General features: G+C 47.3%; 1 protein-coding gene across 1 annotated transcript in view; it reads left to right on the forward strand.

Annotated features, from left to right (window-relative positions):
• LOC144769637 (alpha-tectorin-like) overlaps positions 1-27669 on the forward strand; it is a 355087-nt gene that overhangs the window by 110093 nt on the left and 217325 nt on the right. The window contains exon 7 of the mRNA XM_078653811.1: positions 14836-15035. Within this exon, the coding sequence (XP_078509937.1) occupies positions 14836-15035 (200 nt within the window). The remainder of the gene's footprint in view (positions 1-14835; positions 15036-27669) is intronic.

A 27669-nucleotide genomic window follows, 5' to 3' on the forward strand; every position in this document is an offset into this window, starting at 1 on the left:
ACAAGTACAACAAAAAAGGAGGCGAGCCCGCACTCCTCAGCAATACTTGCACGACTGGAAACAGAATTCTTCCGGGGACACACTGACCACGCAGGCTCTTGCTCGGCGACGTGAAGCTCCGGACACTCTGACCACGCAGGCTCTTGCTCGGCGACGGGAAGCTCCGGACACACTGACCACGCAGGCTCTTGCTCGGCGACTTGAAGAACTGGACAAATACCCCGCAGCGTGTTGGCTCATCCGCTAAGAAACAGGTCGGAACACAATTGACAAGCACCGTTCTGTCCGGGGGTGGGGCTTATGTAAGGTCTTCCCATTGCGTCAGCCCCCAGCGCCGGATGGCCTTCTGGGACTTGTAGTTCATCCGCATAGTAGTTGCGCTACGGAATCTCTTGCTTTTGGCCTTTGCGATGGTAGCGATCGCTACAGAACCCCCTCTCGTGGACCGCCGTCCCGGCGGACGACCCGGCTTCCCGGGAAACCGTGCATGGAATTGTTCCACCAACTCGGGGCAATGGAGATGGTCCATAGGCTCCCAGGTCCTGTCTTCAGGGCCAAACCCTTTCCAGTCCACCAGGTATTGGATCCGGCCACGGACCAAGCGAGAGTCCAGAATAGAGTGCACCTCAAATTCCTCGTGGCCTTCTATCTCCACCGGCTGAGGACGAACAGGCACCCTCACGCTCGGAAGACAAGGACGCAGGAGCGACACATGAAAGACAGGATGGATTGCCCACGACACCGGCAACGAGAGCTTCATAGCCACGGAATTTACAACCTCGCAAATGCCATAGGGACCAACATATTTGGGCTTCAACTTAGTAAGACCCTTGATATGCAGGTTACGTGTAGAAAGCCACACCTTATCCCCAACCTTATACTCGGGTTCTGGGGTACGCCTTTTATCCGCGAACAACTTCTGAGCTGCCTGGGCGTCTTCCAAATTTTTCCGAGCCTCAATCAGAATAGCCCGAAGATGAGCATGATGTTCATGAATGGCAGGGACCATGGACTCAGCCGGCCATTCAAAAGGAAGCATATTCGGGTGGAATCCATAAAGGCAAAAGAACGGAGAACAACCCAGGGTGGTATGCACCGCGTTATTATAGGCGAACTCTGCCAACCATAAAAGTACAGTCCAATCGGTGGCGTTCTGTAACGAAAAACAACGCAGATATTGTTCCAACGTCTGATTTAGACGTTCCGTCTTGCCGTCCGTTTGTGGATGGAAACTTGATGAGAGGCGAGCATCTATTTGTAGTATGGTACAAAGAGCCTTCCAAAAGCGAGATGTGAACTGTGTCCCTCGATCCGTAATCAACACACTCGGCAATCCGTGTGGACGGACAATATGTTGTAGAAAGACTTTGGCTAATTCGATGGAGGAAGGCAGACTAGGCAATGATATAAAGTGTCCCATTTTCGTAAGATGGTCCACAACCACTAGAACAACTGTTTGCTTCTCGCATGGGGGCATTTCCACGATAAAGTCCATGGACAGAGTGTGCCACGGCTTGGATGGAATCGGTAAAGGCCGCAAAAGTCCCGGTGGTTTGATGTGACTGGCTTTCCCCTGGGCACAGATTGCACAGTCCTGGACATATTTCTTCGTATCAGGTCTCACTCTTGGCCACCAAAAGGATCTTTCCACGTTGGCAGTTGTTTTGTAAATGCCCATATGTCCCCCTAGAACAGAGTCATGTGCCCATTCCAGGACCTTGCGTTGCAACACGGACGTGGGTACATACAAGGCATGGTAATGATATGCTAACTGGTTCTTTTCACATCGATTACCTGGCTCTTCCCGCACCCAAGCAGGGATATCCAAGTCCGTGAGAGCAATTTTAACATCTTCCAGGAAGTCTTCCGATGTGATCAATGCAATTGCATTGTCTGGGTCATCGTGCCCCTTCAAGATAAAAGGGGGTTCTGTTGAGGTTCCCGCTTCTTCCACACCCAACCTTGAGAGGGCATCTGCTTTTCCGTTGCGAGTTCCCGGTCTGTATTTGATCACAAAATCAAAGTCAGAGAAAAAGAGGGTCCACCTCAGTTGTCGAGGGGTCAAAGCCTTCGCCGTCTTTAAGAACAAAAGATTGCGATGGTCGGTGATGATTTCAACCGTATGTAAGGCCCCTAGGAGGTAGTGCCTCCATTCTTCACAGGCCCTTTTAATGGCTAAGAGCTCTTTGTCTGTTACGGTATAGTTAACTTCACATGGGGTGAGCTTCTTGGAATAATACGCCACAGGGTGCAGCTGTCCTGTGGTAGGATGGCGTTGAGACAGGACCCCACCCAGAGCGAACTGAGATGCGTCAGTTTCCAACACAAATGGCATCTTAGGGTCCGGATGTCGAAGGATGGGTGCTCGTGTAAACCTCTCTTTTAGGAGTTGAAAAGAGGTTTCGGCGGCCTCACCCCATTTGAAAGGGGCATTTTTTCTCAACAGGGTAGTGATGGGATGAATGACCTTGGAGAAATCCTGAATGAAGCGCCGATAGTAATTGGCAAAACCGAGAAAGCTTTGCACTGATTTAATGTTCCTGGGCGTTTTCCACGTAATGATGGCCTTCACCTTACTCATGTCCATTCTGAACCCTTGAGCATCAATAACATAACCCAAGAAGGCAACTTGTTGGACGTGAAACAGGCATTTCTCCAGTTTGGCGTACAAGGAGTGTTGTTGGAGCCTTTCTAACACCGTCGTCACATGATTTATGTGATCAGCAAGAGACACAGAATAGATTAAAATGTCGTCTATGTAGACCACACAAAACGTCTCCAAACAACCCCTCAACACTTCGTCCATGAAGAACTGGAAGGCAGCTGGGGCGTTGCAGAGGCCAAAGGGCATAACTCGATATTCATAGAGACCAAATTTAGTCCTAAAAGCAGTCTTCCATTCATCCCCTTTCTTTACGCGGACCAGATGGTAGGCCCCGCGGAGATCAAGTTTTGTAAAATATCGAGCACCTTTCAATTGATCCATTAACACAGGAATCAGGGGCAGGGGATAGCGATTCTTGATGGTCACCTTGTTAATGGCTCGATAGTCAATACACGGTCTCAACTCCTCACAATCCTTCTTCGGTATGAAAAACATAGGCGAAGAGGCAGGGGAGGTGGAATGTCTTATGAACCCAGACGCTAGATTGTCCTCGATATAGGATTTGAGATATTGTGTTTCTTTTTCTGTCAGAGCATATACTCTACTGCAAGGTATGTCCGCGCCCGGAATGAGGTCAATCCGGCAGTCGTAGGTGCGATGTGGAGGTAATCGGGTAGCCTTTTGTTTATCAAACAATGCATGAAAAGATCTATATTCATCGGGTAATGCGGTGGCGCAGCAAAAGGAATCGACGGTACATTCACTTGCTAAGAAGGTAGCAGGGGAAGGAACTAGGGGGAATACTTGGTGCATTCCTTCTTGACAGTGTTCTTTACAATACTCAGACGTCATACTGACTGTACGTGACGCCCAACTCACCAAAGGATCATGCAGAGTCAACCAAGGCATACCCAGAATGAGACGGAACTGTGGGGCATCGATCAAGTCGAACTGGATGTACTCACAGTGATTCTCCCCTACTCTCATTAACAGGGCTCGCGTGTGGTAGGTGACAGGGCCTGAAGTCAAATCTGTACCATCCACTGTTTTGACATTTTCAGGGATTTTCTTCTTTTCACAGGGGATACCCAGGCTATAGGCATAGGTCTGGTCTATATAGTTTCCAGTTGCACCTGAATCTAACAAAGCGTCTAGTCGTACAGGGTCCTGATCTTCAACCTGTAGCGAAACGTTCAAGTTCATATGGGCAACGGCAGGGTGTAGGGTATTGGCGACATAGGGGGAGACCGTGTCCGGAGGTGGTCTCGAATCAGAGGTCTCGATCTGATCCAAGACTGTTAGTTTTCCGACGGCTCACCAGAACTAAGAGCCACCTGCCCTCGTGGAAGGGAGGTTTTTCCTGGAACAGTATTTCTGGCCCGGCAGTCGTTAATGAAGTGCCCACTTTTGCCACAATATAGGCAGAGTTTAAGCCTCCGTCTCCTGTCTCTTTCTTCCCTGGTAAGTGGGCCGCGTATTCCCCCTATTTGCATGGGTTCCAGTCCTTCTGGTGATTTACTTTTTTCTTCACCTCCCTGTCGGGGTTTGACTAAGGGGTAGGAGTATCTGTAATCTCCCGGTTTCCTGTCCCCTTTCCTTTCTATCAATCTGTGATCTAACTGGACGGTCAAATCTATTAATTCCTCACAGGTAGTAGGCAATTGTACCACCTGTGCTAACACATCTTTCAGTTCTCCCCTGAGGCCTTGGTAAAACAAGGAAATTCTTTTTTGAGCCGGCCAGTCTGTTTCCACGACAAGGCGGTTAAAGGTGGTGATATAGGACAACAGATCCTGGGACCCTTGTCTCAAGGTCATTAATTCATGATCTAGGGACATCATGTGGGACTTTCGATCAAACAATTTACGGAGTTCTAGGCAAAAAGCAGAAAAATCATGAAGAACAGGATCATTCCTTTCTAATAAAGGAATTGTCCAACTGGACGCATTCCCTCCCATATAGGACATCAGAAAAGCAGTTTTGGAAGCATCGTCCTGAAAGACCATAGGCTTGCATAGAAAATGCAGACGGCATTGATTTAGAAACGTTTCGAATTTACGTGGATCCCCATAAAACCTTTCGGGAGGGGCTAAGGGTATCCCCTGGTTTTGGACTATATGCACCGTGGGAGTGGTCTCGGTAGAGGTGGAGGGGGCTGCCAACGAACCCCCTAGTCTAAAGGAAGGAGGTGGCTGCAGGGTTGCAGGCCTAATCAGAGGTTTCCCTACCGGGTCTCTCATAGCAAGGTCTGCCACGTCTTTACGTAAGTTGGAGACCTCTTTATACAAGGCCTGATTTTCTGCACGAGAATTCTGTACCTCTTGTTGAAGGCCTGAAAAGCTCTCCAACAATGAGGTGAGAACAGCATCAGTATCCATCGTCTAGGCTGGGCTGTATTCTTGGGCTTGTCAATCTGTCAGGATTGAGAGCAGCGCAAGAACACGCAAGCGCCACTAACCTCACACTGAGGGCCAGCAGAGACGATAGACGATATTCCTTCCGACTCCGCACTACACAAGCCCCAACACTGGAATATACCCACTGTTTCGAGCCTGTACGGTTAGGGGCCGGGAGGTAGATGGACATCAGGGGATAGGTACTTCTAGTGACGGCTGGTCGCTACACCATGAGGTTACTGGTACTGGGACACTGCAGGGAGAGGAGGAGACAGAGAGTAAGAGATTAGTACCTGCAGAGGTAACTACGTGAACCATAAACCCCCCTGTCCGTCAAACACGGACTCACCAGTTTCAACACCCCATGTATCCCAGAAGGAAATCCGGACATGTGCAGGGCACACGAACTAAGAATCACCAAAAGTCTTGAGAAGTTAACATCACTCCTCGATCTAACACTCAGTAGGCAGAATGCGCCTCTATAGTATTACAAAGTACCTGCGCGCTCCTTTACGGCCTCTCCACGAACCGCAATAACTCTTGTGGAACTGTGGAGGTCAAGTACGAAAATAAGTCAGCAACCACTGACAAAGAACCCAGCGCTCCCCATAACGTAAACAAGAAATGGCGGCAGTCCGCTGAAAACGGCAAGAAAACAAGTACAACAAAAAAGGAGGCGAGCCCGCACTCCTCAGCAATACTTGCACGACTGGAAACAGAATTCTTCCGGGGACACACTGACCACGCAGGCTCTTGCTCGGCGACGTGAAGCTCCGGACACTCTGACCACGCAGGCTCTTGCTCGGCGACGGGAAGCTCCGGACACACTGACCACGCAGGCTCTTGCTCGGCGACTTGAAGAACTGGACAAATACCCCGCAGCGTGTTGGCTCATCCGCTAAGAAACAGGTCGGAACACAATTGACAAGCACCGTTCTGTCCGGGGGTGGGGCTTATGTAAGGTCTTCCCATTGCGTCAGCCCCCAGCGCCGGATGGCCTTCTGGGACTTGTAGTTCATCCGCATAGTAGTTGCGCTACGGAATCTCTTGCTTTTGGCCTTTGCGATGGTAGCGATCGCTACAGGCCCCCTGCGGGCCCCAATGGAGAAGTGTGGCTCAGGGGTTAGAGGCGGCAGACCCGGAAGCTGAGATCGGTCCTGGACCAGGGTTCAATTCCCCGCCTCGGTGGGTCTTGGACTAAAAATTCCACGGACTTGATAATTCTCGCCCCGGTGCCTCCTCGACTCACGGGTTCACACTCTGCGACTCTGGGCAATAGCTTGCTTAATCTCCACAACGGCCCCTCGCGGCGGGATGCCTGACTTTCACCTTGTGGATACCCTGCTATCTCACAGGGGAATATCAGGACGGGTTCCCTAAGCAAGCGCCGGGACACCCACTGCGGGTAGCCGTGCGCTATATAAGCACAATCTACATCTACATTTACATTTACAATGGTGAAGAGGGGTGTGGGGGGTGCACATGGGGGGTACCTGTGGTACCCCCCTGCATTTGCATGTACAATGCGGCAGGCACCGCGCGGTGCCTGCCGCTTTGTGTATGCAAAGGCATACATGCATTTTTAGCAATGTGGCGGGCGGTGCTGAGAGCACAGCCCGCTACAATGTTAAAAATGCATGATGCGCCCGCCACTGTGGCGGGCGCATCCTAATATGAAGTGCGGGACCGCCGCTCAGCTCGCGGACGGTCCCGTTTTCCGCGAGGGTGGCGGGCGGGCAAAGTCCGCCCGCCATCCTAATGAATCCCATAGTGTTAAAAATAAAACATCAATAATCTCCAAACTGACCTATAGTAACCAGACGTCTGCTACCAGGAAATTTGATCCAGCTAAGCTCGCCAACAACCCTCAATATTCATCTCACTCAACCCAGGAGCAACTTTATTTTTTCTCATCGGTGGGGTCCATAACACCCTGAGTCACACATTCACACACTGCACCGCTCTTGAATAAGTGAAAAGAAGGTGAGCTGCTGGCTAGCGGGGTACCTAAGATCTATATTTTATACATTATATACACTTCAATATTATCATCTAACCTGTTAAGAGGAAAACAATACATCAAGGTACTCCGCTATTCTGTTGATGGACCAACTAGTAGAAGTCAGTTCATGGCGATTAAGACTAGCTGAATCACAGTATTCCTCATAACTGTTAACATTTAATTCTGTCATAACTTTATTACATTAATAAAAACAAAACATCGAGTTTAAACTTTCAATATTTTATCTATTTCTTTTAGGAAATGAATTTAGCATATTCTCTAGACAAGCAAAACTTTAGGCATTTATTTAGTAAAGATTAAAGAAAAATGTAATTTAGATAGCATATTACCCATCAGTCACAGGCGAATGACTGGGTCGCATTAAACAGGTTCCCAAGCTGTCTGTCTCTCTATTCTCCTCAATCCCTTCCTTCTGATATAAAATCTCGGCAATCAATCATCTTTTCTGCTCCCATCAAAGTTAAAGTCCAAAAATATTTCAAAGTCTCTAGCACCTTAAAATTGTTCAAACCGACAGCATGTCGTGGTGCAAAATAAAATCAATGGAGCCAACTTTTTCTCTCTTTTGCGCAAACTCTTTTATACCCTTTTTCTCTAACTATCTAACTCAAAATTGAAACTCTTATGGTCCACAGTCATTTCAAATTGGTCCATTAGAGGGGTGGTGATGATTACCTGGTGTACTCTTTGTTTAAACCAGTTTAAAATCTCCAATGCTTTCTCACAACATCGCCTCAAATTTGTGCTTGTCATTCATTCCTTGTATCATTCTTTCATCATTGTATTTATTGAATTTCCTTTCCCAGGCTTTTAGATGCAAGCATCCTTTGGCATATTTCCTGCTCATTGGTCAAGCTGACCTTGACATCTCTCACTCCGAGCATATGCTGCCCACTCACAGTTCTCGCGCACAATCCATGCGTGGGGGCTATATTTTCCGGAGTTTTGCCATTGATTCAGTAAATCAGCCATCTTTCAGACTAGGCCGCGCAGGCCTCAATAGTAACTAATGCAAAAATAAACATAACAGAAATTATGTTTAGAATTTTAGCCCTTCTGTATACCTCCCACTATTCTAATTTCCCCCGTTAAATGTTACCTGGCAAAAGCGTACAAATAAGCGTCATTTTACTCACCATCTGCATTCTCTTTTGCCATTAAAGGACTTTTAACATATGCACAAATACACACACCTATTTAGTTAAATATATATTATCACAGTTCGATGTTAGTATGACTCGTTTGTTTTCATTAGTATATTATTCTTACAAATAGCAATTAGTTTTCCCCATGTAGTGTCGATTCTTAAGTGTTTGTTGATTTACTTTACATGTTAGTACATGTTAGTACTATTATGGTTATGAGAGATTAACTTTCCAAGATTATTGTTTCTCCCATGCTCCATCACACTCAAGGGGCCTAGTGCATCTACAGGGGAGCAGGTTATGTTTGGTTTCACAGAGATCAAGAATATAAAATTATCTTAAGAGCTCCCACAATTAAAGGCAATTTATGTTTCTCCCCTGCTGCATCACACTCAAGAGGCCCAATGCATCTACAGGGGAGCAGGTTATGTTTGGTTTCACACCGATCAAGAATATAAAATTATCATAAGGGCTCTCACAATTAAAGGCAATATTTAATAATGGGAGACTAAGGTTAGAATAAAAACAGAGGTAGATATGCAAAGAGATTATTATGATCTCCAACATCTCAGGTCTACTGTTTCAGCCATTCCAACTAAATGCTCACAGGGTCAAATGGCTTTCTTCAGGACCAGATTATCCTTATTACCATGTGCTACTCTTACTTGGTGTATACATGCAGATTCTGACAAGTGGTACGTGCAAGTTTGTTTGTAAGTTATTTTCTTTGTTACCAATCTTTGTATGTATCTGGAATGAGTGAAGCAAGAGAGACATTATACAGTATTCTTTGATAGTCAACATCCTACATTTTTTGGGCATAGCAAGCACACCACACATGTTTGCTGAATTTGATAGGGAAGTGGAGAAAGCCTTCACTATCCTCACTCTCTCTTTGTTATTCATTCATGTATAAAGTTGCCATGAAGCTGGCAGAAAATGTACTTCAATTAGTGTGGTTTTGTGTCTGGCCTTCTTCTCCTGTGGTTGCTCTTATCAATGTCATTCTCGTGGATTTAAAACAACTGATCCTTTTAAAAACCTTGCCTCCCAATTCCTATTTTCATGTCTTTAGCCATGAACGCCCATAGCTTTTGAGTTGCAGTATTTTGATCAGCTCCTCAGCCCAGGTCATGGAGAATCACCCTCCCCAAGCTCAGGTCATTACCATGTGTTCCTTTACCACACATGTTTATCCAATGTACATTTTAAAAATGCATACCCCTCACAAGCATTTACATTTGCTTACATCTGAAATACCTTTACCACGCACACTTCCACCTTGTTTACTGTCGTAGAAAAATCCAGTAACAGTTCTAACGTTGCTACCTACTGTACAAAAATTTTGTGAATGAAATATATATATATATATATATATATATATATATATATCCATCAATAAGAGTTGCCCCCTTCAGAAGAGCCACAAGCAGGTAAGTTGAGTCTTCGTTTTATTTGCAAGTAACAGCGCAGGGGAGGGAAGCTACTGTCCAAGTATTCAAAACCTGACGCGTTTCATGCTGGCAAAGCATTTCTTCAGAGGCTTGATTCAAACACAGCACGGAGCACTAGTAATTTAAATAATGTTTGGCACCTGCCCCAGTGGGCGTCAGCTCTCACACAGCCTGATGGTATTTGTAGTGCCTGAAATAACGCTGCAGTGAGCTGCTCCTGCGCAATGCATCAGTATAGAAAATAAAACCCCAGTGGGTCTGGAAAGTGTCCAGCAAACTCTGGCCTGCCAATTTCCACTTGCAAAGGGCGACCTTTCCTGCTCTTTGAGCTGCTAGTCGGTTGACTGCAACTCGTTCCAAACACTATGGCAGGGCTCTTCCACGACCGGGACCGGCCGTAAAACATCCATCAATAAGAGTTGCCCCCTTCAGAAGAGCCACACGCAGGTAAGTTGAGTCTTCGTTTTATTTGCAAGTAACAGCGCAGGGGAGGGAAGCTACTGTCCAAGTATTCAAAAGCCTGACGCGTTTCATGCTGGCAAAGCATTTCTTCAGAGGCTTGATTCAAACACAGCACGGAGCACTAGTAATTTAAATATTGTTTGGCACCTGCCCCAGTGGGCGTCGGCTCTCACACAGCCTGATGGTATTTGTAGTGCCTGAAATAACGCTGCAGTGAGCTGCTCCTGCGCCATGCATCAGTATAGAAAATAAAACCCCAGTGAGTCTGGAAAGTGTCCCGCAAACTCTGGGCTGCCAATTTCCACTTGCAAAGGGCGACCTTTCCTGCCCTTTGAGCTGCTAGTCGGTTGACTGCAACTCGGTCCAAACACTATGGCAGGGCTATTCCACGACCGGGACCGGCCGTAAAACATCCATCAATAAGAGTTGCCCCCTTCAGAAGAGCCACAAGCAGGTAAGTTGAGTCTTCATTTCATTTGCAAGTAACAGCGCAGGGGAGGGAAGCTACTGTCCAAGTATTCAAAAGCCTGACGCGTTTCATGCTGGCAGAGCATTTCTTCAGAGGCTTGATTCAAACACAGCACGGAGCACTAGTAATTTAAATAATGTTTGGCACCTGCCCCAGTGGGCGTCGGCTCTCACACAGCCTGATGGTATTTGTAGTGCCTGAAATAACGCTGCAGTGAACTGCCCCTGCGCCATGCATCAGTATAGAAAATAAAACCCCAGTGGGTCTGGAAAGTGTCCCGCAAACTCTGGGCTGCCAATTTCCACTTGCAAAGGGAGACCCTTCCTGCCCTTTGAGCTGCTAGTCGGTTGACTGCAACTCGGTCCAAACACTATGGCAGGGCTCTTCCACGACCGGGACCGGACGTAAAACATCCATCAATAAGAGTTGCCCCCTTCAGAAGAGCCACTAGCAGGTAAGTTGAGTCTTCGTTTTATTTGCAAGTAACAGCGCAGGGGAGGGAAGCTACTGTCCAAGTATTCAAAAGCCTGACGCGTTTCATGCTGGCAAAGCATTTCTTCAGAGGCTTGATTCAAACACAGCACGGAGCACTAGTAATTTAAATATCGTTTGGCACCTGCCCCAGTGGGCGTCGGCTCTCACACAGCCTGATGGTATTTGTAGTGCCTGAAATAACGCTGCAGTGAGCTGCTCCTGCGCCATGCATCAGTATAGAAAATAAAACCCCAGTGAGTCTGGAAAGTGTCCCGCAAACTCTGGGCTGCCAATTTCCACTTGCAAAGGGCGACCTTTCCTGCCCTTTGAGCTGCTAGTCGGTTGACTGCAACTCGGTCCAAACACTATGGCAGGGCTATTCCACGACCGGGACCGGCCGTAAAACATCCATCAATAAGAGTTGCCCCCTTCAGAAGAGCCACAAGCAGGTAAGTTGAGTCTTCATTTCATTTGCAAGTAACAGCGCAGGGGAGGGAAGCTACTGTCCAAGTATTCAAAAGCCTGACGCGTTTCATGCTGGCGGAGCATTTCTTCAGAGGCTTGATTCAAACACAGCACGGAGCACTAGTAATTTAAATAATGTTTGGCACCTGCCCCAGTGGGCGTCGGCTCTCACACAGCCTGATGGTATTTGTAGTGCCTGAAATAACGCTGCAGTGAGCTGCCCCTGCGCCATGCATCATTATAGAAAATAAGACTATGCCACTGAAGAAAGGTGATTCCTGAAACTCGTCTGGCAGTGATTTTATGGATGTTTGTGCCTCCAGAAGGGGCTTGCTGGCAAACCTTCATTAAAGAAAAGTGAGCAACATTTCTCTTCGTGTGGCCTCACCTTAATGGGATCCTCTCAGTGATGGATGTGAAACGGCCGTGTCCCGGTCGTAAGGTGAATCCCACTGCTGGCAGCAGGTCCGTGTCTGCACCAACAATGATGCAGCGAAAAACGGAATGAAATGAAGCTGAAACCGAGGCAGGCTGGTGCAAGCTTCTGCTCCTAATGATGGTTACAAAGCAGGGCTGGCCCCCTGAAGGACTTTTCATCCTAGATTGAGTTTTAATTTTGATTTGAACAGCGCGTCCACTTGGATTGAATATCTGCGCACTACATTCACCAAGAGGCTTTGCAGCCACGCCCACCAAGAGTGCATGAGCAGCAGCGCTGTTTAAAGACTATGCCACTGAAGAAAGGTGATTCCTGTAACGCGTCTGGCAGTGATTTTATGGATGTTTGTGCCTCAAGAAGGGGCTTGCTGCCAAACCTTCATTAAAGAAAAGCCCCTGAAGAGAAGCATATGGAGCTTCGAAACGCGTCGGGCAGATCCCGTACGGAGCAGCGTCTACGAGTGGATCCCCGTCCTCACCTATAAATAAACCTAGCTGCTGTTCGCGAGCTACTCAAAGATGGACACCTTCGAGCATTGATTTATACGCGTCCGTCCAGCCGCGGAGTATGCACCACCCCGGTACCCTGGGGGTCACGAAAGTGAAGCAGCAGTCGTACTTGGAATCGAGGACGGGCCCACTTGTGGAGTCCATACAGGACTTGATTGTGTGCTTCCTGGACCACACTTCCCAGAATGCGCAGTCTCATTTGAGCCTCCCATCGGTGGGTGTGTTATATATAAAATGGGGAAGTGGGTCGGTGGTTGCGCACACCGCTTCCGTTAAAGCCCCTGAAGAGAAGCATATGGAGCTTCGAAACGCGTCGGGCAGATCCCGTACGGAGCGGCATCTACGAGTGGATCCCCGTCCTCACCTATACATAAACCTAGCTGCTGTTCGCGTGCTACTCAAAGGTGGACACCTTCGAGCATTGATTTATACGCGGCCGTCCAGCCGCGGAGTATGCACCACCCCGGTACCCTGGGGGTCACGAAAGTGAAGCAGCAGTCGTACTTGGAATCGAGGACGGGCCCACTTGTGGAGTCCATACAGGACTTGATTGTGTGCTTCCTGGACCACACTTCCCAGAATGCACAGTCTCATTTGAGCCTCCCATCGGTGGGTGTGTTATATATAAAATGGGGAAGTAGGTCGGCGGTTGCGCACACCGCTTCCGTTAAAGCCCCTGAAGAGAAGCATATGGAGCTTCGAAACGCGTCGGGCAGATCCCGTACGGAGCGGCGTCTACGAGTGGATCCCCGTCCTAACCTATACATAAACCTAGCTGCTGTTCGCGTGCTACTCAAAGGTGGACACCTTCGAGCATTGATTTATACGCGGCCGTCCAGCCGCGGAGTATGCACCACCCCAGTACCCTGAGGGTCACGAAAGTGAAGCAGCAGTCGTACTTGGAATCGAGGACGGGCCCACTTGTGGAGTCCATACAGGACTTGATTGTGTGCTTCCTGGACCACACTTCCCAGAATGCACAGTCTCATTTGAGCCTCCCATCGGTGGGTGTGTTATATATAAAATGGGGAAGTGGGTCGGCGGTTGCGCACACCGCTTCCGTTAAAGCCCCTGAAGAGAAGCATATGGAGCTTCGAAACGCGTTGGGCAGATCCCGTACGGAGCGGCGTCTACGAGTGGATCCCCGTCCTCACCTATACATAAACCTAGCTGCTGTTCGCGTGCTACTCAAAGGTGGACACCTTCGAGCATTGATATATATATATATATATATATATCTCTATTGAAACTAAATCCTTCTGTGAAGCACACGCAATTCTCCACGCTGCCACACCATCAGGAACGGACCACAGCAAAGGTAGTTTATAAAGTGCAATTTATTCCATAAGTCACAACATGATATATATATATCCACAAAACACATGCTACTCTCACAACATGAAACAGGCCACTCCAGCTTGCTGTAGCATGATTTCAGATTTTTATTGGAGACAGAAGCAGCATGACGCGTTTCACCTCCCACGAGGCTTAATCATATGCACAGTTTTCTCTTGATGGGTTTGTTAGCTTTTTAAAACGTGACTAAAAACATTCCCTCTTTGAATTGCTTTGAGACATCAGCGTTTTTCACCTGTATCATCTGGGACAAATTTATTAATGCCTGAGTGGCTTGAAACCATATTTTGAGCCAGAGAATGTGAATAGAGGTTCACATGAGTATCAGCACTAATCCTAAGGGCACGATCTCCTACCTCTCGGTTCAGCGAGTGCTTGCTCAAATTGCGACTGAGTGTCAGTGATATAATTCAATTCAAAGAGGGAATGGTAGCATATTAATATGCAAAATGTTTAAAAAAAACTACCGGTTCCACAATGCCTCATAATGGGCAACTGTGGTTACCAGGTATAAATAGGTGAAACTGACAAAGGACTTGTCTAACTACTGTGATCAAGAACTGTTATTGTTCGAAACGCGTTGGTGGAGAAGAAAAAGGTCCAATAAATCAAGTTACAGAATCCAAGAAGAGTTCAGCGTATCTTTTTGAAATTGCAAGAATATATATATAAATATAGATATATATATATATATATATATATATCTATATATATATATATATATAATTTGTTTAATTACTTTTATGTCCATTTCAGGTTTACTTTTTAGGAGGAGACCCTCCAAACCCCCTTTTTTAATAAACCTTAGAAAATTATAAACTACTTTCCAGATACTCACCAATACAAGCACATGTGAGTTATAAAGACTTGCGTGGTAAAAGTAATTCCGATATAAAAAAAATGCATTGTAATTTCATTTCGCGGTAATGACTGTTCTCCGCTTATTTTCATTGCCTTGACCCCTCATGCAACAGATGAATGAAGATATTGCGGTACCCTCAATGAGGTCAGCTCACCTACCTTTGTTGTGTCTTGCAGCACTTGCTTGCCCAGATCACAGCCACTATGATCTCTGTGGTAACCAGTGCCAAGCCTCATGTGCGACATCCATCCTGGGGGCTCACTGCACCTCTGCCTGCTCGGAGGGTTGTTTCTGCAACGAAGGCTATCGCAGAAGCGGGGATGACTGTGTCCCAGCAACGGACTGCGGCTGTGAGCACCAGGGCCGTTATTACAAGGTGAGTGAGCTTCTCAGAACTGACCATGAGTGAAGCCATTGGTGTGTCAACCTCAGCAAATGTTGTCCAGTACACAGAATTTAGATGTACAGGGAAGTGTTTGGTGGAATCCAAGGTAGCATGGTTAGGTGGAAGCCCACCATAGTTTCAGCTTTCAGTCTCAACTACATGGTGTGTTGTTCACTCCTCGATGTTAGGGGAGGTCGACGTCCAATAATGTAATGAATTCGGGTTGGGAGGAGAGAACATCCCTTCTTCCTTGAGTGTGGATTAATGAATGTAATCAGTCATTGTAGTCACCGTAGCATGGGCATGTTCACCTCAGTGGGTTTTTAGGATCAAAGAGGAAAAGAAGACCACATTGAGACAGGTCCCAGCCATGAGACAGGCTGCAAGGGCGTCTACAACCTTCGCTCTACAGAACCACTGAGAAGAAACCAACAGGATTCCCAGGCTGCTTTCAACACTGCTTACTAACATGTCGGTTCTGGTATGTGATCTAAAAGGGATTTTTAAAGCATTGTGCCCCTTTGCAATTTTTTGTGTCCTTATGAAATGTTAAAGCAATATTTGAGTTCTTTGGAAACCAAATGAATATTTATGTCTTCACTCAACGCATGTGTAATTCATTCAAACATTCCCATTTTCCTCCCCCATACCTTTTACTCTTACTTTTGATGTAAAGCTTCAGGCTTGGGTGAAGGGTTTTCATATGATATCATGGGAGCAAAATGTTGCTTCAGTTGAACTCTTTTCCTTCTGCCCCTGTAACTCCCTGTAACTCCCCTACCAGGCCCTCCAATTTCATCTTCTGCTCTGCCATCTTCTCCTATTGGACCTCCATCTCCTACACACTCACTTTTATGCCTTTTTCTGGCTTTCAAGACTGTGACCCCAACCGTCTCAGAACAAGTCAAACTGACATGCTTCCCACCTCGCAGAAAGACTTCTGCATTCCATGTTACCTTCACCACATGGACATACCATCATGTAGGACTGAATTGCTTTGCACCAGTCTAAAGTACTGCAAATTCCCATGGGACCAGCATTCCGAGTGACATTACTGACCCCATGACTTCACATCCTCTATATAAGGCTGTTTGGAGGGTATTTTAGTTCCACAGGGGCTGTGTATGTGCAGTTAAATCTAAGCTTGGAGCTTGATATATCTTAACTATTTATCCTTTGGCAAGAGTATATCTCCACACTCTTCCATGGTGAGAATCTTTTGAGAAGCCCAACAAACTCTTGGCTGGGAAGTGCATACATATCCCGCCTTGCGACACTCAACTCCACTCACGTCAGCAGGTATAATCCCATGTAATTAAACAAACAGAATTAAATTCATTTGCACATATGCCCCAAACTTCCATGTGCAAATGGCTTTGGCCAACTTACTATGCAACTTTGCGAGCACAGAGACAAAAGACAGATGCCAGGGTGTGAAATATTCTACCTTTTCTATTAGCCTTTCTGATAAGGCGCTGCTGTTAGGGAAGCTAATGCGATTGTATTTAAAAATCCAAAAGTCAAAGGTCAATTATACCTTTCAACTGAAACCAGTTAAATGCAAGAATGCACTGAGGGGACAAATCTTGTAGAGCCGGTAATGACTAAGCTGTCAGAGAGCTGCCCACCTCTGTTGGTTTGTTACTTAGAATGTAAAGCCTCTGACGTACAAGTTTCAGAAAGTGGTTTGTTGAATGATGGTAATATCCTCTGTAGGAAGAAGCCACTCAGCTCCTGTCTATTAGGAATTGGAGAAGGATGTGGTGCTGATGAGGGCCCACTGGGCCACTAGACGAGAAGCAGGGCTGTCCTGGAATACTTCCTGAAAAACACATTTGCACTAGGGACTTTTTTAGATCTAGCCTAGCGTTGCAGCGCATGTGCTGCTCGCTTTGAGAGGCATGCAGTGTTCAGTATAGTGTGGAAGCTTCATGGAAGCTCCGCCCACTCTCCGCCCACATTTTTCATTGGCTTAGGCCCTAAATGCTGCCTTCCAATTGGTTTTAGGCTTGTTAGTCCCTCCTCATGACGACCTATTGGCCCCTTTACTTCCAGTGTTGCACGGTAACTATTTACTTCCCGTGCCTTCTCCCTCCTGCCCTGCCTTCTCTCGGGTGGGCTTGGCTGCTAATTAACCCCTGTGGTGCCGGTTAATGGGCTCTTCCTCTCCCGGCCGGGCTCAGCCCGGATCCGAGCTGCTCGCTGTATGCTCCCGCCTGGCAGTCTCTCCCTGCCGCTGCGGGAGGTAGGGTGCCGCCACCACCGGGCTCATTTTTTCTGCAGCCAGCCTTACGCCAGGTTATCGCACCTCCACATTTCACGCGTAGTCGAAAAGGAAATCTCAAAAAGGCAGTGACAAACAAAGGAGAAGGGGCTGAGCTAAAATGTCATCAATCTTAGTGCAGACATTTTAGCAGATGGTGAATCCTTGTGCTGAGAGGAAGGGGTAAAAGAGCCCCCGTGAAAAGACTAGGACTGGAGGGGTGTGCTTTGAAGATTAAGAGCCTGAAATACTCGCTAAAGGGTACGGATCAATCAAGGTGGAGTATTAATGCAAACGTTGACATTTGACAGGTATCTGGTGTGCCCCACAAAGTGGAACCATGTGACATTGTGATATGGTCTGTGTCACATAATGTGCGAGAAAGACCATCCAAATGCGTAAGCGAGTATAATTCTCGAGTATCGACCCCCAAAATGTGTACACATTTTCGCAGTTTTACACACCACAACATTTGCCATGATTTTTGCCCGCACAAGTCTAGTAGCAGTGGAAAATATCTCGCAAATAAATATCTCCTTTTGTGGAAAATTAGTGCGTTTTGGTGAACATTATCTGCGCCATCTTGCCTCCTCTCTGATGCCACACTTTTGTCGTGCACGCCCGCCATTTTAAGATGCCCCGATCAGAACAAACCCTTTTGCATGCCGCTGGCCCCTGACATAGCCCTTTGCCTTCGCTAAGCCCGCACGCTGACCACCCCCTGCTTGCACCTGCCTTGAGTCATAAACCCCTCTTCGGCGCTGCTCTGCCCCAGGCTCTCATCCTGTTCCCAGCGCGACGCCTCCCTGCTTTCCTTTCATGATCTCCGGCCCTTAGATGCAAACCCCTTTTTTCCCCGTGTGCCCGTTTTGTCCTCCCCGTTCCCAAGCCGACACCCAGCTCTGCCGATACCATCCTTGCCCCTCCCCGTACAATAGAAAGCTTCCCCCATCAAAGAATCCCCGGGTTGATCAAAGCCCCCACCCCATGAGATCCGATCAAACTCCCCACATTCCGTGAATCGGCGGATTATCCAGCTGCGCGATGCTCATCACCTGTTGTGACTAGGGTGGGGACTTCAACTGTAAATGTGTGTGGGAACGGGCCCAAAGGGGAGTTCCGAGAATGTCTTTTCCATACATCAAAGCTTTAAACATGTATGTGTAATCTGCAATAAAGTCATAAATGTAGGTATAAGAGGCCAGGCCTCAGAAATACAGTTAGAGCACCTCAGAACGATACCTTCTGTCCGTTTCGTTGTGTTCTCCTCCGGAGAGAATAAAAAAACCTTGTTTCCTGCTTTCCAGTCTCCAGCGCCTGCCTCTTCATTGATTTAAATAACTAGAGGGTCACAGAGGCAATACCGCCGGGCAAATATCGATTGTCCCCGACCCGATTGAACTTTTTACAATTGGCGTCCCAAGCGTGGGGCCCATCAGCGACTCGTGGATCCAGTGGGAGAGGTCCCGACGACAGAGTGAACGACTGCAACGATCGGGAGAGCTCTTGCCCAATAGACCCTCGTCTGGCAGCCGATCATCCGAACTTCACTAGTTCCGAACAGACCTCTCTCGAGTGATCTACGGTCCTGACTGGGAACCATCAGGAGTGCCGTGAGAAATACGAGAAAAAGAGGACGATCGGGCGCTGGATTCGGAAGACAAGAAACTGTCCACATGGTCCGGGTAAGGTCGTGTTGCCACGACAAATCGAAATTTGTTTTGATTGCTTGATTGTTCAAAATACTAGTATTGCTTTGTTTATTTTTATTTAGAGATTCACTGTCTGCAAACGGAGAAACAACAGGCTCCCTCTCCCTTTGCAAGCAGTGGAGGATAAGTAGGGTAGCAGCCGTGCTTGTTCTTTTTCTCCCCCACTCAATAATTGCTTGAAACTGAACTGTTGTTCGCAAACTATTGTTTCCTGGAGATTCCCTGTCTGCAAGTAGGGAAGAGACCACCCTTTTTTCAGATAGTGAAAAGGGTAGGTGACGCAGATCTTTGCGGACCTACTCATTCTCCCCATTGTTATTTATTGGTCATTTGGTTTTATATTTTTTTGGGATCCATGAGGTATTCACTACCTGCAAACAACGTAGAATAGAAATATTCTGTCTAGTCTTTGCACCTAGTGATAAGATAGGCAGTGCTGACTTTTTAGTCCCTCGTTACGAGCCGTCATGTCTGTCTTCTCCCCATTGATAAATAGCCTGTTTAGCCCGGACCGGGTGTTAGAGGTGGACCATATAGCTCCACTAGAAGGCACCCCTAATAAGGACATGTTCATAAACTATGGGTTAGTCACCATAGCTTATAATAAATTATGGCACAGGTATACCGAAGATAGCCAAGACAAACAGTGGCCACTGGCAGGATCCTTTGACCTTGATAAAATAGAAACGTTAGAAATAGCCTTTCGAAATAATAAGACGACGCCAATTATGCTCGACAGTCTCGGTATGTGGCGCAGAGAGGCTACGAAACGACAGAGAAAAGACGAGGATAAACCAAGTAGGGAAATATACCGACAGGACAACCCCAGGACACCGCTACCCACAACTTATCCCCCGACACTATGCAAAGGACGACCAGACTTAGGGTCAGACCAATGCGCTTTTTGTAGGTATGTCGGTCACTGGAAAGCCCAATGCCCGACTCTACTGAGCGTGAGTAAAGGCAAAGGGCCGACAAGAACGACAGACCGACAGTACGAGAAAAGGCGCGAGACAGAGAAGAACCCGACTTACATAGACAGACCAGACAGAACCACCACGTTTGATTATGCCCGATGGCACAGATTTCGCCAGGAAAATCTCAGCGGCATGATCAAGTTCTCCTAGGTCGGGCAATGTCAAGACGGGAACCCAGCCTCGTTTAAAATTCACAGACGGAAAGAGATAATTATGACCAATAACTGTTTTTATATTTGTCTTGGGTCTTTGTATGTCGTACTTGTACTGTCCCCCGTCTGAGTTTGTGTGTATGTAATGTACAAATCTGCGTCATCCCTCTACACGTGTTTCCGTGTTACCCAACCTCTGTTAGCAGAAACTTAGCATAAAAACAACCTGAAAAGAAAGAAATGGTAAAGCAAAATCCGTAGACCATTAATAAACTTGAACTTTTAATTTAACACAACAAACAAGGAATAATAACGATAAACTGTAGAAAATGAAAGTCAAACAGAACATTCGCCCCCCCCCCATTCTGGAACCTTCCAAAGTAGGGCAGGGTTACGGCTACGCCCAACCAACGGCAACCCATATAAGGCGAGCCCCGCCGCCAACTCTTGGTCAGGAAATCTTAACGTATGGGGGAGCCGGAGGAGAGGCAGGAGCCCGCAGCCTGGGCATTTGCAGGTAGTCCCGCCACATGTCTCCTTGGCCGGCCGCAACGGGCCTGGAAAGACTAAGGTAGTCCCGCCACATGTCAAGAGGAGAGCGAGGCACCTCTTCCTTTTCTCTTCCGTCACAGCCGCAGCAGTCCTGGACGGCGGGATGTCCTGCACGTACCTCCACAACAATTTGTCCAAGTTGGGCTGGGAGGGAGAGGCGACGCGGACGAGCCTCTCCCACCTCCACCGGTAGGAGGTTTCCCAGCCCCCAGCCCGACGCCGAACACCCCCAGTCAGGCGATGGTGCCCATACTTCCACAGCACCGGACACACCATGGTGGCACCCCAGTACTTGCGCAGCACCGAACGTACAATGGTGGCACCCCAGTATTTGCGCAGCACCGAACGTACAATGGTGGCACTTGGGGAACACCGGATGTGGAGAGGCCTTCATGCGGGGCGATGAAAAGGAGCGGCATGGAGTGCACCGGGAGAAGGAGACGATGTGAACGAGTCTCCCTCGCCCCCCAGGTGGGGGCATCACAGCTGCACCCCAGCTGAACGTCCCGCTCTCACAAAACAGGGACCTCTTCCTTTCACTCCGAAGGGTCTCTTCCATTCTTGCAAACTCGACGAGAGTGGCCCCTGTAGGGCCTCAAAATGGCGTCTGGATCCGCTGGAAGGCGGGCCCCGGCCACTAGAGTAACTTTGGCCAGCCATACAACTCGAACATTTGTCCCATGGAGCACGAGCCCCCATCTCCGACAGCATCTCCGCAGCCTTGAAGATCATACAAAGGTCCCCGGCGGAACCTTCGGCCTTTGCAGGTTTCCGGTAAGGGACGGCTGCCTTGATCGCCAACGAAACAAACATGACATTGCCACACCTTCTGTTAGCGTGAATTCTAGAACTGCCGAAAAGGACTCTGGTCCAAACTGCCAGTAATGGAAACATTTCCCCCTGATGCTGCTTCCGGACTGTGCCGGCCCCGCCCAAAATGGCGCTGGTATCAATCGGAACTTACGAACACCTCGTGGTGTTCCTTCGCACTAATATAAACTTGATGTTCTGAGATTTTATATGATCCTTTGTACACTTGGCTAGAAAAGACGAAGAGAACTCACTCGACGAATAGTGTGAAAAGATCCCCGTTACAAATGTTGATTACGAATGTACAATGTATTATATTTTTATAACTGATGTAAACCTCATTTACGATGCACACGTACGGTATGCATATAGGAAATCTGATTACAACTGTTATGATTATGTTTCTAAATTATGAAAATATATGCCCCCGAACCCCCAGCCAATTAATAGACGTTTTAGTCTCTTACAAATGAATGAGTAAAACTTTCCGATGTTTTTATTGTTGCAAACGACACCCCCCACTGTACGCACTTTAGCCATTGCCACGACCGACCAAATACGACCACACCCTCCTAATCCATATGCTGAAATGAATTTGCAAAATAAAGTCTTTGAAACTATGGACGGGTATTGCATGCTTTATTTTAAAACAATATGGGATGGGTAGGAAAGTTCTTTTTCTGTGCACCCTACTCTGCTCTCTCTTTAAGGTTAAAGGAAGATGGTTGCCCAGCCCTGGAGGACGGATCGGATCGACAACACGACACTCCGCCTTAAAAGTACGCGACTGACTCATGAACTCTCGCGTAGAGGAAGACCGTGACTTCCAAGGATGGGTAAAACGAATGGTGTAAATGAGGGAATGTAAAAGGAGGGTGAAATGAAATAATGTAAAATATTGTAAAGTACAACGTTCCAAAGTAGCAGGGACCCAAGAACCGAAGAACTTTAGAACGCCACGGCGTTGAAAGAGGTTTAAGGATCCCGATAGTGAGATATATCCTTTAACTAGATACCTCGCACTAGGCACCTCTGGTTTCCTTTTTATGTTTCCCCGCACACGCCCTACATGAACACACTACCCCCCCTCGACTCCGAAAACCATATCCCCGGGGACCCTGCCCCAAGGAGGAAAGACGAGTAAGAGGTAAGTAAAGGACTTATGAATCCATGTATTTGAATGCGCGCGAATGCTGTCTCCCCCACCCCCCCCCTTTTTTTTCCTCCCTCTGCAGGTTACATCAGAGATCACAGCCAAGGTGTGGCGAAGATCTGAGACCTTGCCATGTCTAAATACACGAAACGGACTAGCGCCGCAGGGTGGTGTCTAAGCACGCCTGCAAACTACTCACGTATCGAACAAACCCGAAAAATTAGCACCACCTGATAAAAAGTGATCACCCTTAAACCAGACCGGACGAACGAACCCATGTCACGTATGATGCGAAACTGTGAGGGAATGTGTGTGTGTGTGACTGAGGCGTTGACCCAACTGGTCAAAGGACCGAGAATGCGAGAAAGTGCGACAAAATGGTACCTCCTTTTTTCTTCTTTCCTTTTCTCAAAGCACGTCCCCTCTACCCTGTCTAATGCTCAAACTGCATGATTACAAGATTCTAACGCGGACTCGTGAATGCCCTTTACTGTGTAATGCACTAAATAGCCTTTCTTGAATGCACTGCCGCCCTCTCTGTTGCACGTGTACTATTTAGCCTGCCGTTGCACTCTCTCTCTCTCTCTCTCTCTCTCTCTCTCTCTCTCTCTCTCTCTCTCTCTCTCTCTCTCTCTCCCTCCCTCTCTCTCTCTCTCTCTCTCTCTCTCTCACTCTCTCTCTCTCTCTCTCTCTCTATTTTTGCACTACCACTCTTCCGAGTGGTTAGCCCCGAAATTGGCAGATTGCCACCCCTAGCACACCACCTAATTGGCTTCAAATACCGTCAATATTTGCACAAACGCTTGTCTTTAATACAATCACCCTGAGGCCGCGTCATTACCTCTCCTTTTCCGCTAGAAGTCAATGAACCCAGGTTGGGCCGTAAGGGAAAGGACAGGTAAGACGACAGAGGTTCCCTAATCTGGCCCGAAATAAGGGAACTACATGTCAACGGCTCCTATAGTATAAAACAAGGACCTCAGAATACGCGACCCTCCCCTCCCCGAATCGTCGCAATACCCAAACCAGAAAAACGATCACCCCCGTTACCTCCCCTGTCTATGTCCCTGGTTGTTTCCCATGAAACCCCTGTCCTTCCTAGAAGTAACCGGGCTGTAAAAGGTTACGTAGGACCCAGAATGATGTTTTACAAGGTTAACAGACTAGACCAAGGTAAAGAAATCATCAAAATGAACCCCGCAGTAGTTGAAAAACAGGATGCACCGATAGAAAGGAAATGTTTAGCCATGTTCGTCTCTCAGCAAAATACCTGTGTAGTACCATGTTGACGACTCACTGTACCCTTTTGTAAATGTGAAACTCTAGAGAACGGCATATCTTTGCCAGATTTGTCTCCCGAAGGTGGGTTACCATCAGATGAACTGTCATGCCTGTAATAAATGATTATGAAGGAAAGTCATAGTAAATCCAACAGGTCCGCCACCGGTCATTCATATGCCAGTTGTGAACATTAAATTTAACGGACATTTTCATTCTTTGCCTGGAGCTGGGAGAGAAATAGACTTTTTTTGATTATTTTCATCTGCAAATTTTCTAAAGACTGTCTTTTCAAACTTGTTTAAGGGTACTGCTGTTGGAGGAGAGAAGGACCGGATGTGGGAGCACGAGGCCCGACTGCAGACTAAGGGACACCTGCGACATTAGCCAAGGCGAGACCACGACTGAAAGGAGCTGCAGGACGAGGCACTGTTTTCGACAGCATGAAAAGAAAGGGTCGACCTGATGCCCCTGCTCGACGTCCAGTGCCTTTCGACAAGTCCCCGCTCTCTGAATTCCGTCGCACGCCCGCCCATTTGAAGTCTCTCGTTCCCCTAGTTTGTTCCCAATTTGGCCTTGCTCCATCCCCCTTTTTCCTCTGACCTACCCTATGGACTGTTTTGAACGCTCTTCTTCCATCGGAACTTTCTGACAATCACCTCAAAGGACACAGGGCGAAAAGGACCTTTCCGACCAGAAACGCGAGGAAAGGGTCGTGCCCTGCAATGCAGAACTTAGAACAGAGCTGGACTTGTAGCTCCACCGCCGGTGCTCAACAGCGCCAACGAAAGACCACAAAGAACAATGAGAACTCATAAAACTTCGAACATTCGACATCCTCAACCACCGTTTTGCTACGCCTCATTTCTCTCCCAGCCGCCATTGTATTGATCCTGCTCCAATCCGAATCTGAAACATGTATTAACCTGCCAGTTCACGTTATGATATGTACTTGCTGCTCGCCGTTTTTGTATTTCATTCCTATGACTTTCCTGCTTTATCAAATAGGTGCACCTCCTAAAAAAAAACTAGAAACCTCAAAATGTATTGTTTACAACTCTTTTCCATCTAGGGTTCCTACCGTTTTCTTTCTCATGCTCACCACAGTAGAACCGAATAGAAAATGAACCAGCAAGATGTCTTGAATATGTTAAAGGGAGGACTGTGGAAAATTAGTGCGTTTTGGTGAACATTATCTGCGCCATCTTGCCTCCTCTCTGATGCCACACTTTTGTCGTGCACGCCCGCCATTTTAAGATGCCCCGATCAGAACAAACCCTTTTGCATGCCGCTGGCCCCTGACATAGCCCTTTGCCTTCGCTAAGCCCGCACGCTGACCACCCCCTGCTTGCACCTGCCTTGAGTCATAAACCCCTCTTCGGCGCTGCTCTGCCCCAGGCTCTCATCCTGTTCCCAGCGCGACGCCTCCCTGCTTTCCTTTCATGATCTCCGGCCCTTAGATGCAAACCCCTTTTTTCCCCGTGTGCCCGTTTTGTCCTCCCCGTTCCCAAGCCGACACCCAGCTCTGCCGATACCATCCTTGCCCCTCCCCGTACAATAGAAAGCTTCCCCCATCAAAGAATCCCCGGGTTGATCAAAGCCCCCACCCCATGAGATCCGATCAAACTCCCCACATTCCGTGAATCGGCGGATTATCCAGCTGCGCGATGCTCATCACCTGTTGTGACTAGGGTGGGGACTTCAACTGTAAATGTGTGTGGGAACGGGCCCAAAGGGGAGTTCCGAGAATGTCTTTTCCATACATCAAAGCTTTAAACATGTATGTGTAATCTGCAATAAAGTCATAAATGTAGGTATAAGAGGCCAGGCCTCAGAAATACAGTTAGAGCACCTCAGAACGATACCTTCTGTCCGTTTCGTTGTGTTCTCCTCCGGAGAGAATAAAAAAACCTTGTTTCCTGCTTTCCAGTCTCCAGCGCCTGCCTCTTCATTGATTTAAATAACTAGAGGGTCACAGAGGCAATACCGCCGGGCAAATATCGATTGTCCCCGACCCGATTGAACTTTTTACACTTTCAACCGAGGTGTGTCTTCCATGAGCCGGTTCTTTGCCGTTAACACATATGACTTGTATGCATGTAGTGTATCCTTGTGCAGAAGTTACTTGAAATACTGGGTAAATGTATTTTGGCTCATACACAAAATTTTCATGAAAATTATGCATACTTGCCAAATACCCCTAGAACTTACTGCTTTTTGAATAATTAGGACACGATTATCAATGGGGGGGGACGTAGTTATTAGGGATCCCAGGCTTTCAATTTTGGGGACAGATAGCATGAGAGGAACAAGCAAACTAAGCAGAAAGATCAAGAAATGAGGAGGAACCTGCCATAAAGGTAGGACGCAGGACCCTTATAAGAGTGAGATAAATGGGCAGGGAGTGTCTGAAAGTAGATAAGAGGCATGGGGTCAGGGTCGGATTGGGATCACAGTATGGCCCTGGCACTTCAAAAAAAAGTGGCCCCCTGTCCTGGATCATCCCTTCCGTGTATCACCATCTCGTTAGTCTCATTAAACTAATTGTTTAGAGAAATGTTTGCAGAGCTCATTTCACCAGCATAACAAAAATTTCAATCAGGCTAATTCTGACGTTGTAGCAGTGGGGAAGTGGAAGTGTAGGAGTGGGTGGCGTGAAACCATATTGTTGGGTCATGGGACATGGAGCGGAAGTGATGCCGAAGAAGTGGTTTTAACAGGGAGATGATTGATTTTATGGCATGACCCGGAGGCCAATATTATGCAATCTCCTTTTATTGGCAGCTCACACAGCAGCAATAATTAGAAAGAATTTAGAACATTGAGAACATTCTGAACATATATGTAATCCAGCACCAGGCAGCCATCTTCCTTCTTTTATTGCTGCTGCTCACCAGATAAGTAACCTTTTTTCTCTCTCCTCTCATTTACTGCTTTTACAGAGATTTGTTATGTGTATATTGCACACTTTGTTAACTACCTATGCTATTTTATGTTGTCTCTATACATGTAAGATGGTGATTTAATCACTTTTAATACTTGCACGTTGTTTTAAACCCTGAACTGTCCCTCTTTATACCTTGTGTACTTCCTTATGTCTTTCTGAACTAGCCTTCTTTCTCCCCGTTAGTGACTCAAATTTAAAACACCAGAGGCTTACTCTGCCTCTCACTTTTAAAACACGACTTTGAAAAACGCGCCGGGGCCTTGATTTTCTTATCGCGGCCCCAGGCGCACTCTACCCTCCTCACCGTGCCTCACGCCAAGACGCGCATTTGAAACACGCACCGGTGCCTCGTTTTCCTTACCGCGCCCCCGTGCGCACTGTATTCCCCACTTCGCTTTTCACACGACCGACTCTTCTCCCGACGCATACGCGAATAAAATACAAATAATAATAAAAGGCTCCTTTATTGGACCACAATTCCCATTTCACCCCGGTGCAGCCGCTATTGCCAACGCGACCGCACCGGGACCTTCTCCCTCATTTTTTTCCAAGTCGCAATAACTGGAAACAAGCCTCGTTTTAGAATATTAGAGGAAAGAACCTTCACAAAATACTAAGCACACCTTTAAACCCTTACTTTCAACCGCCAATGACTCTTTCAACACGAAGACAGGATCTCTTGCACGTAACTGCCCCCTACTGACCATTTTTTTCAACAAAACCATTTTAATAGGAGTTTTAACCCCTTATACTCTCGCTATTTACCTTTTTTACGTAAATT

The sequence above is a fragment of the Lissotriton helveticus genome, chromosome 7, assembly GCF_964261635.1.
Source record: "Lissotriton helveticus chromosome 7, aLisHel1.1, whole genome shotgun sequence".
NCBI classification, from domain to species: domain Eukaryota; kingdom Metazoa; phylum Chordata; class Amphibia; order Caudata; family Salamandridae; genus Lissotriton; species Lissotriton helveticus.